This window comes from Peromyscus leucopus, chromosome 1, assembly GCF_004664715.2.
Source record: "Peromyscus leucopus breed LL Stock chromosome 1, UCI_PerLeu_2.1, whole genome shotgun sequence".
Classification (NCBI taxonomy): domain Eukaryota; kingdom Metazoa; phylum Chordata; class Mammalia; order Rodentia; family Cricetidae; genus Peromyscus; species Peromyscus leucopus.
The window spans coordinates 130,692,408-130,708,484 of record NC_051063.1 but is presented as its reverse complement, the minus strand read 5'-3'; the positions used below and the strand labels follow the sequence as shown (position 1 = coordinate 130,708,484).

Here is a 16,077-nt window from a genome sequence, read left to right as displayed (position 1 = left end):
CTTTGCTCTGCAAGAGATGACAATTAACAGAGATTCTCTGAACCCCCAAACTAGTAAGCATATCATGAAAAGATCAGGGATCTTCTTGGAAGAGGGGCTAGAAAATGGTCAGAATCACAGGTGACAGATAACTTCAAGGAAACAAGTGTTTTTCCAAGATACTACAGAGTAGATGCACATACAAGCTTACAGCCATTATGATAGCATGCCTAATCTCCAGACAGCCAAAATCCCTGCATAGAGGGCAGAGAGGTAGAGAGTCATCCCACCACTACCTGGGGAGCTATTAGTATTTTATGACCCCTGATAGAATGACTACAAACTAGAACAGGCCCCAATACTAGCAACACAAAACTGGATTCAATGGGGGAATGAAGAAGAAAAAAAAGTAATCTTAAAGGAAAGGAATGGGAGAGTTAAGAGAGTTTTAAGGGGAGGAATTGATGAGGTGATTATATTCAATTATACACTGGATGAGACACTTGAAGAATTTTTAAAAGGAAACAAGCAAGTTACAAAACAAATTTAAACGGAGTTTAAGTGTAAATAAAAATCCCAGTAACAGGGGTGGGTTACATCTGGCCAGTGAGATCCCAAAGAACTACCATTTTCCAACATTACAGCTTATTTAATGCCAATGTTTTTTATCAACCCTATAACTTGATTGATGTTAAGACACTATTGCTGAAAACACCACATACCTTAGTTAGAAAATGGAAAAAAAACGAGCTAAACTCACTTGGAAGCTTGATCCCTACTACTGACTATCATCTGTAGTACTTGACAGTGCTATGCAGGCTACCAAAGGAGAAAAGTAATCATCAGTCAAACCCAGCTCTGAACACTGAGAGCTACAATAACAACTAGCTTGGCAAGAAAGTCCCCTGTTGTAATAGTAGCATAAATGTCATGAGAATGAATAATCAACTACTCTGATTGGCTTCAAGGTCTACAGCACAATATGAAACATATACCTAGCCTAGAACCAGGGTCAAGAATCTGTGGCTAGATAGGTCATAGGTCCTGGGTCAGAACCTAATATTAATACTGTCAAATGGCTACAGTATTAAACTAACTCCAAATAGTTTATCATTATCTCTCCATCTTTCAACACTCTTAAGAACAGCTTTGTTTTTCCATAAATGGTGATTAACACAACTGCAGAGAATAAGCTGTGGAAAGCCCAGCTCTACATGGGATATCTACATCCCATATACATAACCCCTCCCAAGGCTCAGGGACCATTTCAAAATAGGGTGTGGAAAGACTGTAGGAGCTAAAAGTGGTAAATGACTACAAGGAATCTGCTTTCCAAAGACAGCTGGCCAGGTATATATTTGTTTTGTTTTGGTTTTTGGTTTTTTTGTTTGTTTGTTTGTTTGTTTGTTTGTTTTGTTTTTTCGAGACAGGGTTTCTCTGTGTAGCTTTGCGCCTTTCCTGGAACTCGCTTTGTAGACCAGGCTGGCCTCGAATTCACAGAGATCCGCCTGGCTCTGCCTCCCGAGTGCTGGGATTAAAGGCGTGCACCACCACCGCCCCGTATATATTTGAACTCACAGCAGTTGTGACACCATGCACAAAACCTATGTGAGCTCAAGCCAGACAAAATCCTGGCCTGGAAAAGAGAAGGGAACATGAAGCCCCACCCCTAGCTGAAGTGCTATTGGCAATTGATAGCTGTTGGAAATAGTTGTCATTAAGAGTAACCATGCTCTAATGGAAGGCCACAGATCCAAGATTATATGGGCAGCATAAATTATACTTTATGGGTTAATAAAACATAAACATCACATACAGTGAGGGAGTTGGGAGGAGTGGATCTTGGGAGATTTATGGGAGAGGTGAATATCATCAAGATATGTTTTGAAAAAGTATCAAATAACTAAAAATAATCCTCCCCCCAAAAGCCATATGGTATTAGGAGGATGAATATAAATAAATTATGCGCATACACAGAGATGTCACAAGAGAACACAGTATTTTGTTTCTCTGGCCTCTGAAATCTCTGGAATTCTGGCTCTGTAACTTTTCCTAGTCACTCTGTATCTTACATAAATATATTACATATACATTTATGTGTGTATATACACATACACATCATGTGATATATAATTTGATATTTGTAACTGGAATAAATTAGCCTGTGTTTGTTTCAGCCAGAGATGTCAAAGAAAGCAGGAATAGCTGGCACATTGCTATCACCAAAACCACCACACCTTTTGAATTTGGTATTAATAAATTATAACACTTTAAAAATCAGAAATGTGTTCACCTGTGTTTGACATAAAATAAAAATAAAATTTTAAGAAAAGATTACAGCCATGCGGTGGTGGTGCATGCTTTTAATCCCAGCACTCGGGAGGCAGAAGTAGGTGAATCTCGGTGAGTTTGAGGCCAGCCTGGTCTAAAAAGTAAGTTCCAGGACAGGCTCCAAAAGCTATACAGAGAAACCCTGTCCCGAAAAACCAAAAAAAAAAAAAAGATTACATAGGTACATTGCAAATTAAAGAATACAGAAAAGGGGTCAAGCCTAAAAGTCTACAGACAAAGGTGAGTAGTAAGAACTTTCTAATTCTGGAGAGTTGGGCCACCGTATCTTAGGCCATCTTCAGCCCTTCAATAGCTATTCATTGCCCACTTCTGTACACTACCTAACATCCTACTTAACTATTGGATAAAATCTTTTGGGATGTTAACAGATTCTAACTTCCACCAAACTAAAAATTAATGATGTCATTAGATAGCACCTGAAACATAGCAGAGTATTCCCCATTTTGCTGTAACCCACTTTTGTGACGTTTCCATTAATATGTTTGAAAAGTGCCAGATTTACATGAAATTCATAAATACATATGTATGTAACAATTAACAACAACAACAACAACAAAAAAGCCATGAAGGCAAGTGTGTATGGAAAGGTTTAGACAGGAAAGTAGGAAATGATGGATTAATTATACTATAATCTCAAAAAATAAAAGTAAATAAAAAATAGAACACAAGTGAAGAAAATTCTGAAACCCCTGCTCAAAAAAAAAAATGTTTCATTAAAATAAATAAATAGACAGGGAAAATAATTTAGCTACGATATCTTATTTTCCCAAGTATTTAGATATAAAACTACTTATAAAATTCACATTTTTTTCATTTCAAATGAAGTTTCTTTCAATCAGAGAAGTATACAGTATGAAGTAACAATACTAAACTTGACTTCTAATACCTGTAGGTTTTTTTGCTTGTTAATTTTTTTTTTTTCTGGTTTTGGAGTAGAATGTGGTAAGCATTTAGATGCATCGAGTAAACATTAATGTGCTAAAAAACAAACAAAAAACCACACACATACTTCATGAAAACATTACCAAGACAAGTTAGAACATGTTATTTGGGGTGTCCTAAAACTTCACATTTTCTATATGGAGACTTCTATTTGGCTCTACAATAAACCACCTCTTGTACCTTTACAGTGATTTTAGCTGTTTTTGTGTTGACACTGCTAATTAATCCTCATAATAATCTGAAGTAAGAGACTACAGTTACAAAAAAAATAGAAGACCTTATGAGTAAAAAAGGTTCTGCTTTTCATTAACTTGAAAGAACATCTCTTTTATTTTCATTGATTTCTCTAGGCACTGAATTGTACTAACAGCAAATAAACTCTATGTGCTAAAGGTTAACTATCTTCATTTCACTGACGTTCCCTAAAATCTTTTGATGGGAAGAAGAAAATATAAATGAGTAAAACTTACAGTTCACATAAAGACTAAGTCTTTCCCTAGATAAACCTCAAAGAGGATAACCAAGTATAATTTACTGAAAAGACTTAGCCAGTTTATTCAGCCAGTCATTTCTAATGTAAACTAGGATATTTCTTAATATTTAAAAGAAAAGCTATAGCTTTTATGTTTGGTAAAGCTGAAAAATGAACAGATTGTGATTGACATCACTTCCATATCTAGTGCTTTACATTGTATCAGGAGATAATCAACTTCCATGTCAGAGTCTACTATGATCTACTGTGCTTTTCTACATTTAATCACACTTCACATCTCCCATCACCTTAACGCTGCATTCCAATAATACTGAGCCTATGCATAGTATAGTGGACTTGCTGGTAATAAGTATTCTTCCTACTGAAAACACCATGGTCCTTAGTTATCACAGTTCATGCCCAAAGCTTCCATTTACATGCCATTTCTATATTCCTACAGCAATCACTCCACTACTCCACATTTACTCCACTTCCTTATTGTATCTTCTAAACTACAAAATTAAAAACTCAATATTGTCTAATTTCTCTTTAACAAAGGCAATAACAATAACTTACTGTTTTTAGCTGGGTGTTTTTCTAGTTATTTGACTTTGAAAAAAAAAAACATGTTGGACAATATACACTTCTTCTCCATCCCATATAAGAAGGCTAATCTGCTTAAAGGACCTACAAAAGTTCAATAGAACCAAGAGTATGATGACAAAACACAGAAAGGAAATCCTTTAAAACAGAACCACCTATGATTAAAGGTAGTTCTTTTATTTTAAAAAATATTTGAGATATTAATTGGTGCATACTTACATATTTGGAAATGTGCCTATGTTTAACATCACACAGAAACTAAAAGCATCCAACCTTATAACCAGAGTTCACTGATTAAAAGGCTCAGCTCTCCCAAAACAATCTGAGAGAACATTCATGGAGCATGGAGCACAGAGTAAAGTGACTTGCCAAATGGCAAATATTAAGGATCAAGATGTTAGGCAATAATTCCCATACTCACAGGGGCTGAGACTATATGAGAGTTAGATAAATTAATACCACATAATCTTTTCGTGCTTCTGAGATACTAAAACTTTTTCATACATTTAATGATTTTCACTCTTTCATACAGTAAGCATTATTGACTACTCACTACATACCTCACTAGGTGTTCAAAGTAGCTTTAGTTGTGAACTGAATATACCCTAGTATGACCTAAGAAGAGAGTCGCAATTTGGGGGGACTGCCTAGATCAGACTAACCTGGTCTTTGCACCTGGGGGATTGTCTTGACTGATACTGGAAGGCCCCAACTACTGTAAGCAACACCATTCCCTGGGCAAGTGATCTTGGACGGCAAAAAAGAAGTGGGTAAGCTAAGCTTAGGTCTTCAAGCTGAGTCAACAAGCAGCAGCATTATTCCATACTTTCAAGTTCTCTCAATGGTGGCCTATAACTGGAAAGCTGAAATAAAACCTTTTATCTCCTAAGATACTTTTGGTCAGAATGTTAAATATCAACAGAACACTAGGTTCTCATTCTAGTAAGAGCTTAAAAAAAACTCAAGTGATATTAGGTATTATAAATATAAATAGTAAGAACTAAGATGGGCATAATTATACTTAGAAAAAGTTAATCAAAAAAGACATCTCTGACAAAACATTATCTAAAAATTCTGGAACAAATAAAGAAGAAAAAGATGTGGGTAAGCCAAGAGAGGGAACAGATAGTAAGTACCAGGCTTACGAACTCAAAAGTTGCAGGATAAGAACATAAAGCTAGTACAGGATGTCATATAAATTAAAGAAGGCAATTCATACAGGCTATATCAGTTTCAGGGTACAGTTTAAGAAATGGCAAGTCTTTGAAAAGTTTTGAGTATAGAAAAGATAGTTTAACTTCATTATCAAAAAAAGCATATTTAGTTGTTTCTAGAACAAAAATACTGAGAAACAATGACATCCCTTATCAAAACAAGATGGCAATGGTGCTATAAATGTATCTTAAGTGGGTGAATTGTATTTTGAAGATAAATCCAGCAGGTCTTACAAATGGTTCCAAAATGAGACAAAGAGAAACTGAGGATGTTTTCCAGGATTTGGTTAACGGACGTGGAAAAAAACTACTGAATATGATGCAAAGGTCTATAAAAGAAGATTTGGGGGAATTAAGAGCATACAAATAACAACCCTATTTTGGATTACTCAATTTCTGTTTGTGTGTGCCAGGGGAGGAGGATAGTGTGTGTGTGCATACATGTGCAGGTATGCATTACCTATGCATGTGCAATCAATGCCCAACTTCATCTTCTATTGTTCCACATCTTAACATTTTGAGACAGGGTCTCTCAGCAAATCTGAAGCTCAATGAATTGTCTAGACTCAACAGTGAGTTTCAACAATAATTTATGTCCCTCCACCAAGAGTGAGATGAGAAAGTCACGTCACACTTTTTACATAGGTTCGAGGAATCTGATCCACAAACTTGTAGAGCATCTACTATACCAAATGAACAAACTCCTTAGCCTGTTTTCAGCTGCCACCTGATGTTGCGGTTATTTAGAGCCAGGGTCTCATGTAGCCTAGACTGACCTTACTATGAGCGGAGCTAACCCTACACAACCTCCCAAGTACTGGGATTATAGGAGTGTACCAACATGCCCAGAAAAATACCAAGATTCTTAAAAACCCTAAATGTACAAATTTCTAACATGAAGCTTTCATATAACCTGAGTACCTTCTGGCTTTCCTTCCAGTTCTATTAGACTCATAGGCTAAAAGGACATTTTTTTTCTACCCCATTATATCACCAATAAGGTGACATCAATGTCAGTGTGCATGTAAGATCCAAGTATGAGTACCAAAATTCTTTATTTCAAACAATTACTCCTTTATCTTAAGCATATTAAACACCATACCTATGATTACTGAAATTTTATCAATCTGTTAAAAACTTTCATTCATGCAATAATTTTGATATATGAAGACACAGGTGTTTTTCCAAAATTTTTATTTTTGTTGACAAATAAGAACTGCATATATTCACCTCACATACACAACATATTTGCAAGAATACTTAAAATTTTGCTTTTAGAAAATATTCAAGAAAACATACATTAATAAGTCACAATGTTGTACAACAGGTTTCCTGAACTAAACTCTATCCATTTTCAATTTCTGTGATAATCATCTAGTCTATCCTGAGTAACAAACATTTTTAGAAAATCAATGTTTTTATATTCTAATACATGTGAGATCACGCAGCACTTGTTTTTCTGTGCTTGACTTATTTCATTTACTATGAACCATCAATTCCATTCATGTAACAAATATAGGATTTCAGACAATTTTTAATGGTAAATAATACATCATATATATATATATATCAACTTTCCTTTATTTATCCACTGACAACCACAGGTTTATTTCTGCTTTCTGGTTACTTTAATGTTGCAATCAACATGAAAATGCAGGTATCTCTTTCAACACACCAGTTTTATCTCCTTTAGCTATATATTTCTATAATGTAATTGCTAGGTCATGGCAATTCTACTTTTAAATTTTTGAGGAACCTATTATTTTTCCATAATTGATCTAATTTACATTTTTCAAATTGTGTACAAGATTTCGTTTGTTAAAAAAACTCACTATCATGAACATTCATATTTTTATAAATGACCATCCTAGCAGGTATGAGGTGGTATCTCACTGCCACTTCAATTTGGATTTCCTAGATGTTTATAGAGATTAAGAATTTTTTTCTCAAGAATTTGAAGCTGGGTGTGGTGACACACACCTTTAATCCCAACACTCAGTAGGCAGAGGCAGGAAGTTTGAAGTCAACTTGGTCTATAGAGCAAGTCCCAGAACATGTAGAGCTACACAGAGAAAACCTGCCTCGAAAAGCAAAACAAACAATCAAACAAATAAATACAATTTTTTTCTCAGATAAACTTGAAAGAACAAGGAAAGGTGTATGTGAGAGTTTGCAAGGAGTAGCGGGAAGGGAAAAATACTATAATTATAATCTCAGAATAATTATTAAAAAGTAAAAGATGAATTTTTTTCTTATTTAGCCACTTTGCCATTTGTACTTTTTTTCCTTGTGTTGGCCACAGCAGAGCCTCACTTTTCATCCTCAGAAACGTACTCCAATTCTACATTCTCTCATTAGCATAGAGCTTACCAATTAGACTAGCCCCAGAGATCCTCCTATGTCTTCCTCTCCACACTAGGATTTTATGTGTACACTACCACATACTGCATTTGTGTGTTGTCATTATTTTATCAAATCAGGTCCTTAAGCTTGTTAGGCAAGCACTTCACCTATTGAACTATCTTCCTACCTGTATTACTTTATCAGAAGCAACTATTTAAGTCCTTTGTCTACTTCTTCAATCAGCTATCTGACTTACACAATTTATGTATTAACTCCTCAGAATGCAAATGCTTTCTTTCATTTCAAATTCATCTTTTCACGTGCAGAGAGCCTTTAAGTTTAGTATAATCCCATTAATCTTTTTGTTGTTCATATCTAAAAAAATTCACAAACACTAATATATATAAGTCTGTCCTGCCTTCTTACAGTGGCTGACAGTCATAAAAGATATTAACTATGTACATAATTTCATTCTTCTATTTATGTATACCCAATTTTTCTCAGCATCATGTACGGAACATATTGCTCTTTCTTCTGCAAGAATGATCAGTGCTCTTAACAGCTGAGCCAGCTCTGCAGCCTCAAGAATCCTTGACTTAGAGAGTAAGGCAACATGGTTCCTGTTGTGAGACAGATTTGACTTGTTTTTGTTGTTTCTTTGGTTTTCGAAACAGGGTTTCTCTGTGTAGCTCCAGCTGTCCTAGAAATTGCTCTGTAGACAAGGTTGGTTTAGAACTCAAGAGATCCACCTGCCTCTGTCTCCTGAGTGCTGAGATTAAAGAGATGCACCCCCATACTAGACTAAGATAAATCCCATTTAATTATGGTGAATAATAATTATGTGTTGTTTAATTCAACTTGTTATTACTTTTTTGAGAATAACAAGAAAGTTTTGTTACTAGCCTATAATAGTAGTTTCTCTTTTGTTTTCATATCAGAATAATTATTGACTCATAAAATAGTTTGGAAATCATCAAAATTTTGGATCGAGCTTGGAAAATATTATTAGTTCTTCAAATGTTCAGTGGATTTCACGAATGAAGACATTAAGTCTGGGCTTTACCTGACAAGAGACTGAATTACTGCTTTAACATCTATCTGTGTCAGCAAAACCTTCTTAACCGTGGCCTTTAGTAATAGTATGTAAATGTAAAATGCTCTAATGCTACAAGTGTACTGTACACACCAATAGTCTGTCCTAGCTATTCAGCTAATATTCAATCTAAAATATTACTCATTAGAAACTACTGGAGAAGTCTCTAAAAATTACAATCACTATAAAGTTTCTAAGCTCAGCTGGCCATTCAGTACATGAAACTTTGAACATTTAGTCTGCTTTTTTATCTCAACCCTTTACTAGCTTTTTAAAGGTTTTAGTATATTCAATCCCAACTCAATTATTCTTTTTTTTTTTTTTTTTTTTTTTTTTTTTGGTTTTTCGAGACAGGGTTTCTCTGTGTAGCTTTGCGCCTTTCCTGGGACTCACTTGGTAGCCCAGGCTGGCCTTGAACTCACAGAGATCCACCTGGCTCTGCCTCCCAAGCGCTGGGATTAAAGGCGTGTGCCACCACCGCCCGGCCCCAACTCAATTATTCTAATTATAGTGTTACACAGAATACCATTAAAATTTTTTCATAAAAAGGTACATGGGAAACTGGCAGTAGTGGTGCACACCTTTAACCCCAGCACTTGGTAGGCAGAGGCAGGTCAATCTCTGAGATTGAGGCCAGTTTTGTCTACAAAGTGAGTTACAGGGTAGCCGGGGCTACACAAAGAAACCCCTGTCTCAATGAAAAAAAGAGGGGGGGAGGAGTTTACATGGGGAAGACAGTTCTTTAGTTCCTGACATACTTGCAGCTATTTAGATATACAAAATAAATTTGTTTTCTTTTTAAGAATAAAATCAACAAAGAAAAAAGCTGCTTGGTTACTAAACTATATTTAAAATACCACCTCACATCCATTAGAATGACTACTACTCCCCCAAGAAATTTTTATACATTAGCCAAGTTGTAGAAAAATTATAATGCTTTTATTGTAGGTAATTAAGTAAAATGGTATAGCTGTTTAAAACAGTATGGTATGTTCTCAAAATATTAAACATAATTACCATGATATAATAATTACATTTCAGATATAGACCCAAAAGTATTTTGGACAAGGTCTCAAAGAACTAACCCATGCTTATAGCAACATTATTTGCAATTGCTAACATAGAAATAACCCATTAGCAGATAAATAGATGGACAGAATACAGCATTCAGAAGTGAAATTATTCAGTGTAAAAATAGGAATTTCTAGTATTTGATACACATGAATGAACTTTGAGGATGCTATGCTTAGTTTAAAAAAAAAAAAGACAATCATTAAAATAAAATAAAAAAAAGCTGACGTGACTGCACTTACTTGAGGTAGTTAGAAGCACCAAAACTCAGACAAAAAGCAGAATCGTAGTTGCCAGCCACAGTGGGAACAAGAAGTCACTATTTAATGCATACAAAGTCTCAGCATAGTAAAATACAACAGTTCTGATGATAAATGCTCAAAAGCATTAATGGCCACAATATCACTGAATTGTATACTTTAAAACAGTAAATAGTAAATTTTCTATATTTATAATTGTTTTAAAGTTACCAGAGAAATTACATGGTCACATAAATTTAAAAAAAATATTTCATAGTCATTTCCTGGAATTCACAATGTACATAAGCATTTAAAATGATGTAATCTGCTTTCAGTAAAGAAAACCTTGACTTTTTCAACCACATTCTTCTTCTTTTTTTTTTTTCCTGGTTTTTCAAGACAAGGTTTCTCTGTGTAGTTTTGGTGCCTGTCCTGGATCTTGCTCTCTAGACCAGGCTGGCCTCGAACTCAGAGAGATCCGCTTGGCTCTGCCTCTTGAGTGCTGGGATTAAAGGTGTGTGCCACCATTGCCTGGCCTCAACCACATTCTTAAACACAGCTCCACATACCTACCTTTATCTCCTTCCAATTTCAGAAGACAGGGATGTGTGTCTTATGCATTTGTGCAGGTATATTAACACATGTGTGGGGGTTATATGTAGAAGTCAAAGGCTGACACCTAGTGTCTTTATCAATTGTTCTTTATTTGCTGAGGAACTCTCTCACTATACTCAGAGCTTGCCAATTCTGCCAACCTAGCAGCCATCTTGTCCCCTACTCCAGTCTTCATATATGCAGGGCAGGTGCAATATTCACCAAGTCACTGCTACAGTCTCTTGCCTGAATCCTTGTAATGATGATTCTTATCTCCATTTTTCATTCCTCATTGCCAAATTTTGAAAAGGTCTCAATTCCTCAATCTTCCCTGTACTCAATTGCCCTGCTTCAGAACCTTGCCCATGACTCTGCCTAGAAAACTAGTCAAACTTCCAGCTACTTAATTCCCAGTAACATTTTAACACTAAACCTAGTTTTACCTAGTTATGCCAATTTTCCTACTATCTGCACTAGATTTCTATTGCAAAGTTTGGTACTCCTCTTTATTCCTACTGTAACCCAACTACGATTCTATCTCAATAATTAAAAATATCTGTTTATGCTCTTTCAGAGGGTAGGAACTAATTCTGAGGCATCTTTATATCTAAAACACAGGACCTGATGACTTATATTTAGAGTAAACAGAGGTCATAAACAGTCATCATTAGTTATAAATTAGTCAATAGCAGGCACTAAAATGGCTGAGCCTTCCTATCATTTCCCTATTTAGCCACAACTGGTAAGGACATAAAAACATAAGAATTGAGAATCACATATGCAATTATCTACTTCCCATTGGACATATAATGGTTTGCAGAGGATGGAAGTATTTGGTAAGGGGAGAAGTAGATATTTTCTAATCTCGAGATAAAATATTAAGTTTTTTCTTTTTTAAGTACTATTTTATTGATTTATTTATTGTTTTACTTTAAGCCTGGAAGTATTTTCAAATAAAGCAGTGTAGGGCAACTTAAAACACACATACCCTGAACCAAGTTATACTTACATTCGGCTAGCTTCAATGTCCTCAGACTGGGATTCTCCTGGTGATCTGTAAAATGTAATTAAGGACAAAGGTTAGTGAGTTCCAAAAGGGGATAGAAATGTAAGTACTGAAGATAAATTTGAAAGCAAGACTTAAGTTCTAATGAAAGGGTATTTTAAAAGATTTAAAAATGAGAAAACAAAATGGTTAGATCAAATCAGTCATAACACATTTAAGGACAAATTTTAAAAGCCTTGATGCTTTTTTAAAAAAAGAAATTGGAATCATTAATATTAGATATCAGATCATTGTAAGCCATAATGATTTACAAAGTCAAGCATCTATGAAAAACAAAACTGTAACTTTCTGTCAAGTTGGGTTGCTTGCATTAACAAATTGGTATTCACTGTCTTGAAATTAAATAAAGTGTTAGCAAACTGTAACCTGGGCAAACACACCAAGGTGTGGAATAAACACCTGATTTTGGAAGTAATGTTTTACTGAGACAGTCACATGTATTTAAACACTGTATATGTATACTGAAAAAGCAAGGTTAAGTACTTTCAGAAAAGACCAGATTTTCCTCAAAACCTAAAATATTACACAACTCCTTAAACAATATCTGCCAGCTTCTGCTCTAGACAATTCAAACTAAAATATAACAGTATATGTAAATCTTAAAATATTTAAATTCTATGTACCATTCTAATCATAATTACTGTGGTCCAGTCCAACAAGGAAATTAGATTTCTCTAAAAAACATTTATTTGTCATCAGTATGTACATTGAATATTATATTTGTTATATAATTGTAAGCTAGTTTTAGCTTTGATAGCTGCTGGCTATTTTCCTTATTTTTAATATATTAGCTAATATAGAAAATGCATACATCTAAAGCATCAAAAAGCATCCCATTTTTATTGGGTTGGAACATAAGGCAATTTTGCCTATTCCTAGTACACGGTTAAAAAATGAATTCCAGAGCTGGACACAGCAGCACTTTCCTATAATTCCTGTACGCAGAGGGTAATCCAGGATCATACATATTTTGGAGCCAGCCTAGACTAAATAGTAAGACAATGCATCACAAAAGTAAAATAAATTTTTTTAAAAAAAATCTGTTACTCTGTTAGTTTTTATAAATCTTTAAAGTGTGAGAGTCAATGTTCTAAAAATGAACTGATTTTAATACCTATTTATAATATTTCAAATTCCCAAAATGGGTTAGAAAAAAAATAAAAGATTAAGTTAAAATTTTCAAATTGGTATACGAAGAATTGATTTGTGAATTATCAGTTACTTTAGACTTTACAACTTAATCAAACAAAAAACGTTTAGAAAACAGTTTATTTTGGCTGTTATGGAAGTAATTTTTAACAAAGAACCTTAAGGGGCTGGAGAGGTGGCTCAATGGTTAAGAGCACTGGCTGCTCCCAGAGAATTAAGGTTTAACTCCAAGCACCCACACAGTTGCTCTTAACCATCTGTAACTCCAGTCCCAGCCCTGGTGCCCTCTTCTGGCCTCTGTGGGCACCAGGCACACATGTGGTACACGTACATACCTGTAAGCAAAACACTCATACACTTAAAATAAAGAAATAAAATTTAAAATAAAAAAGAATCTTAAAGATTACTGTATTCATTTCTTTAGTGTCAAAAAATTCACTTCTTTGCTAGATCTTCAAAACAACACTCACTGCAATTCATTTAGATTCCAAATTAGTAACACACACACACACACACACACACACACTCTCACAGAGAGAGAGAGAGAGAGAGAGAGAGAGAGAGAGAGAGAGAATATAAAAGGCATAATTAATTAAAAACAACCCCAAAGCTCAAATATTTTAGATTTTCTTAACAGTGTATTTATATTTTCTGTTTAACAAAAAAGTACATAGGAACTGAAAAATGGGGCTTGGTAGTGACAATAAATGCAACACTTTTCCACCCTCTTCCCCCAAGGGAACAAGCAAATCATCTGGGACATACTGGTTTCCACCAGCCTTAAATAAATACTCCAAGATTATTCTGAAACTTACATTCCAAACAAAAGGACTAGAAGAGCTAAAATATGATGATAACCCATATGTACTAGCTAAGTCATTTTTTAATGTGCCCCTCCAACATTCGTCATTAGACTGTGAGGTAAAGCTGGCTTAAAAAAAAAAAAAGGAAGCCTGTAAGCAATGAGAAAGACAAATTATAAACTTTTAAACAGGTAGTAGAAAGCAAAATGTTCAAACAGGGAAAGGGAAAACTTAGGGAATGATGATGGGGAAAAAAAATTGGAAAAATGTAAGACAAGAGGGAAAAAAACATATCTCAAGAGAACATTATAGAACTATTGCTTCAAGATCCTAAAATGGGATATAGAGCAAATATATCTACAAATGGCCAACTATAACTGTTTTCCCAAATTCTCTTCCCTAAACAGAGGATGTGAACAGCAGAATCATAATGCTAATAAAATATTGTATATATACGATTTAATGTTTACATATATTAGAACCAGCTATTAAACACTATTAAGCCAAACTAACAACCTAAAACAACCCAATCGAGCAAACAGAGTAAAAAAGGATTCAAATATTATTATCCTAAAATTATTTTCTCTCGATCTCTTAGACATAGCATAGGCTGCTTTCATTTAAACTGCAGTTTTATTTTAGTCAAAAGAAAAGTAAATATACAAAACAGAAATATGTTGATAATTACTGTGTACATCTGAATAATGTCTACTCTCAGACTACTTCAACAATATTTTAAATAAGTTACTAAAATATACCCTAAAACTAGAATTAACTCTCAAAACTATGAGTATATATAACACCCACTAACAGTTCCAAAGCTGTACCTTGGTTCTTAAAGAGCTTATGGTTTCTTTACTACCAATGCATTAGAAATAAGAATACAGTACATGCTCCTAATTTTACCAAATTCAAAATTTAAAACCAAAGTTAAAAAAAAAAACTACTGAAACAAGTTATCCTAAAGTTTGCCCAAATAAAAAATGAATAAATATATGAAATTAGTAAACTGAAACATACCTAGTAACACTGGTGAGAAAAAAAAATCTTAAAACTATCAATTTAGCTATTAACTTGAATGACAGAAAATGTGATCATAAAAGACCCACTAATCTGAACAGTGCAATATGAGCTTGCAAATCTAACCTTTTAAGGATGTAAAGCTGCACTTTTAACTCCACTGTAACTCTTGAGAAGAAAAAGTAGACTAGTTTTACAAAGGTACAACACTTCTAGGGAGGCATTTAAACTTCTACCACAAAAGAAGGTTCACTTAAAAACACTAATCAAAGCATTTTCCGTGTATTTCTTAAAATTTCTATAATGTAATCTTCTTTTTTGAGAAACACTTTCTTATTTAGCTATATAGAAAAACAGATCTTTGATGACTACTTATCTTCATGAATGGAAGGGCAGGAACGAAATTCACTATAATAAACATTTTAGAAAGGAAATTAAATGGAGGAATAGCTCAATTTTTAGGTCCTCTATTCTTAGCAGTATTCCTGCCACCTATGCATTTTCTTCATTTTTACAGCACATATTTCACTTTACAATGACAGCCTTTTAAAGACTGTAAAATAACATTCAAAATTACCTTTTACAAGCTGTGGCCATTCGGTGACATCAGGGTGATAACAGCTTTGAGTCACTGATTAAAAACAGGTTGTCACACCAGTCTAGCTGCTAACTTGATCTGAACGTAGGCTTAATAATTCTAATAAATTAAACAAACCTTTAGTTAGAACACTAGCATAAACCCAATTCATTGTTCAAATCATAATCTTCAAAGCTTCAAATCAGTTGTCAATATAAAATTAGAAGAATTACCATAGGAAAACCTTTATGGACTATTTTCCAGTATATTGTTTTCTTAAACGATCTCATCACTTGAAAAAAATGAGGAACATTCTCAATCTAAAACTTAAAAATGCTCCAAAAATCCAGAAAATTTTAAATCATCATGTCAGTAACTCAAAAAGGTTTAGATTTAGGGGTATTTCAGATTTTGCATTTTCAGATTCTGACTAGATATGCTTCACCAGTAAAGTCTACAGAAACATGCCAAAATCTAAAACTTCTTAAATCTGAAACACATCTGGTCCCAAGCATTTCTGAGAAAGATAATAATCCCTATTTTTCAATGTTTATATGGTT

General features: G+C 34.2%; 1 protein-coding gene across 5 annotated transcripts in view; it reads right to left on the bottom strand.

The window, feature by feature from the left end:
- The window catches only part of Ube3a (ubiquitin protein ligase E3A), a 93,444-nt gene that overhangs the window by 59,870 nt on the left and 17,497 nt on the right, over nt 1–16,077 (bottom strand). For 2 of the 5 annotated variants that reach the window (XM_028855709.2, XM_028855710.2), the window contains 2 exons: nt 15,518–15,637; nt 11,912–11,956 (listed from right to left, as the gene is read on the bottom strand). The exons of 1 other annotated variant lie outside the window; for it this stretch is intronic. In XM_028855709.2, the coding sequence (XP_028711542.1) occupies nt 11,912–11,956; nt 15,518–15,537 (65 nt within the window). In that variant the 5' untranslated portion in view covers nt 15,538–15,637. The remainder of the gene's footprint in view (nt 1–11,911; nt 11,957–15,517; nt 15,638–16,077) is intronic. 2 more of the 5 variants (XM_037198243.1, XM_028855711.2) reach the window with 1 other exon arrangement.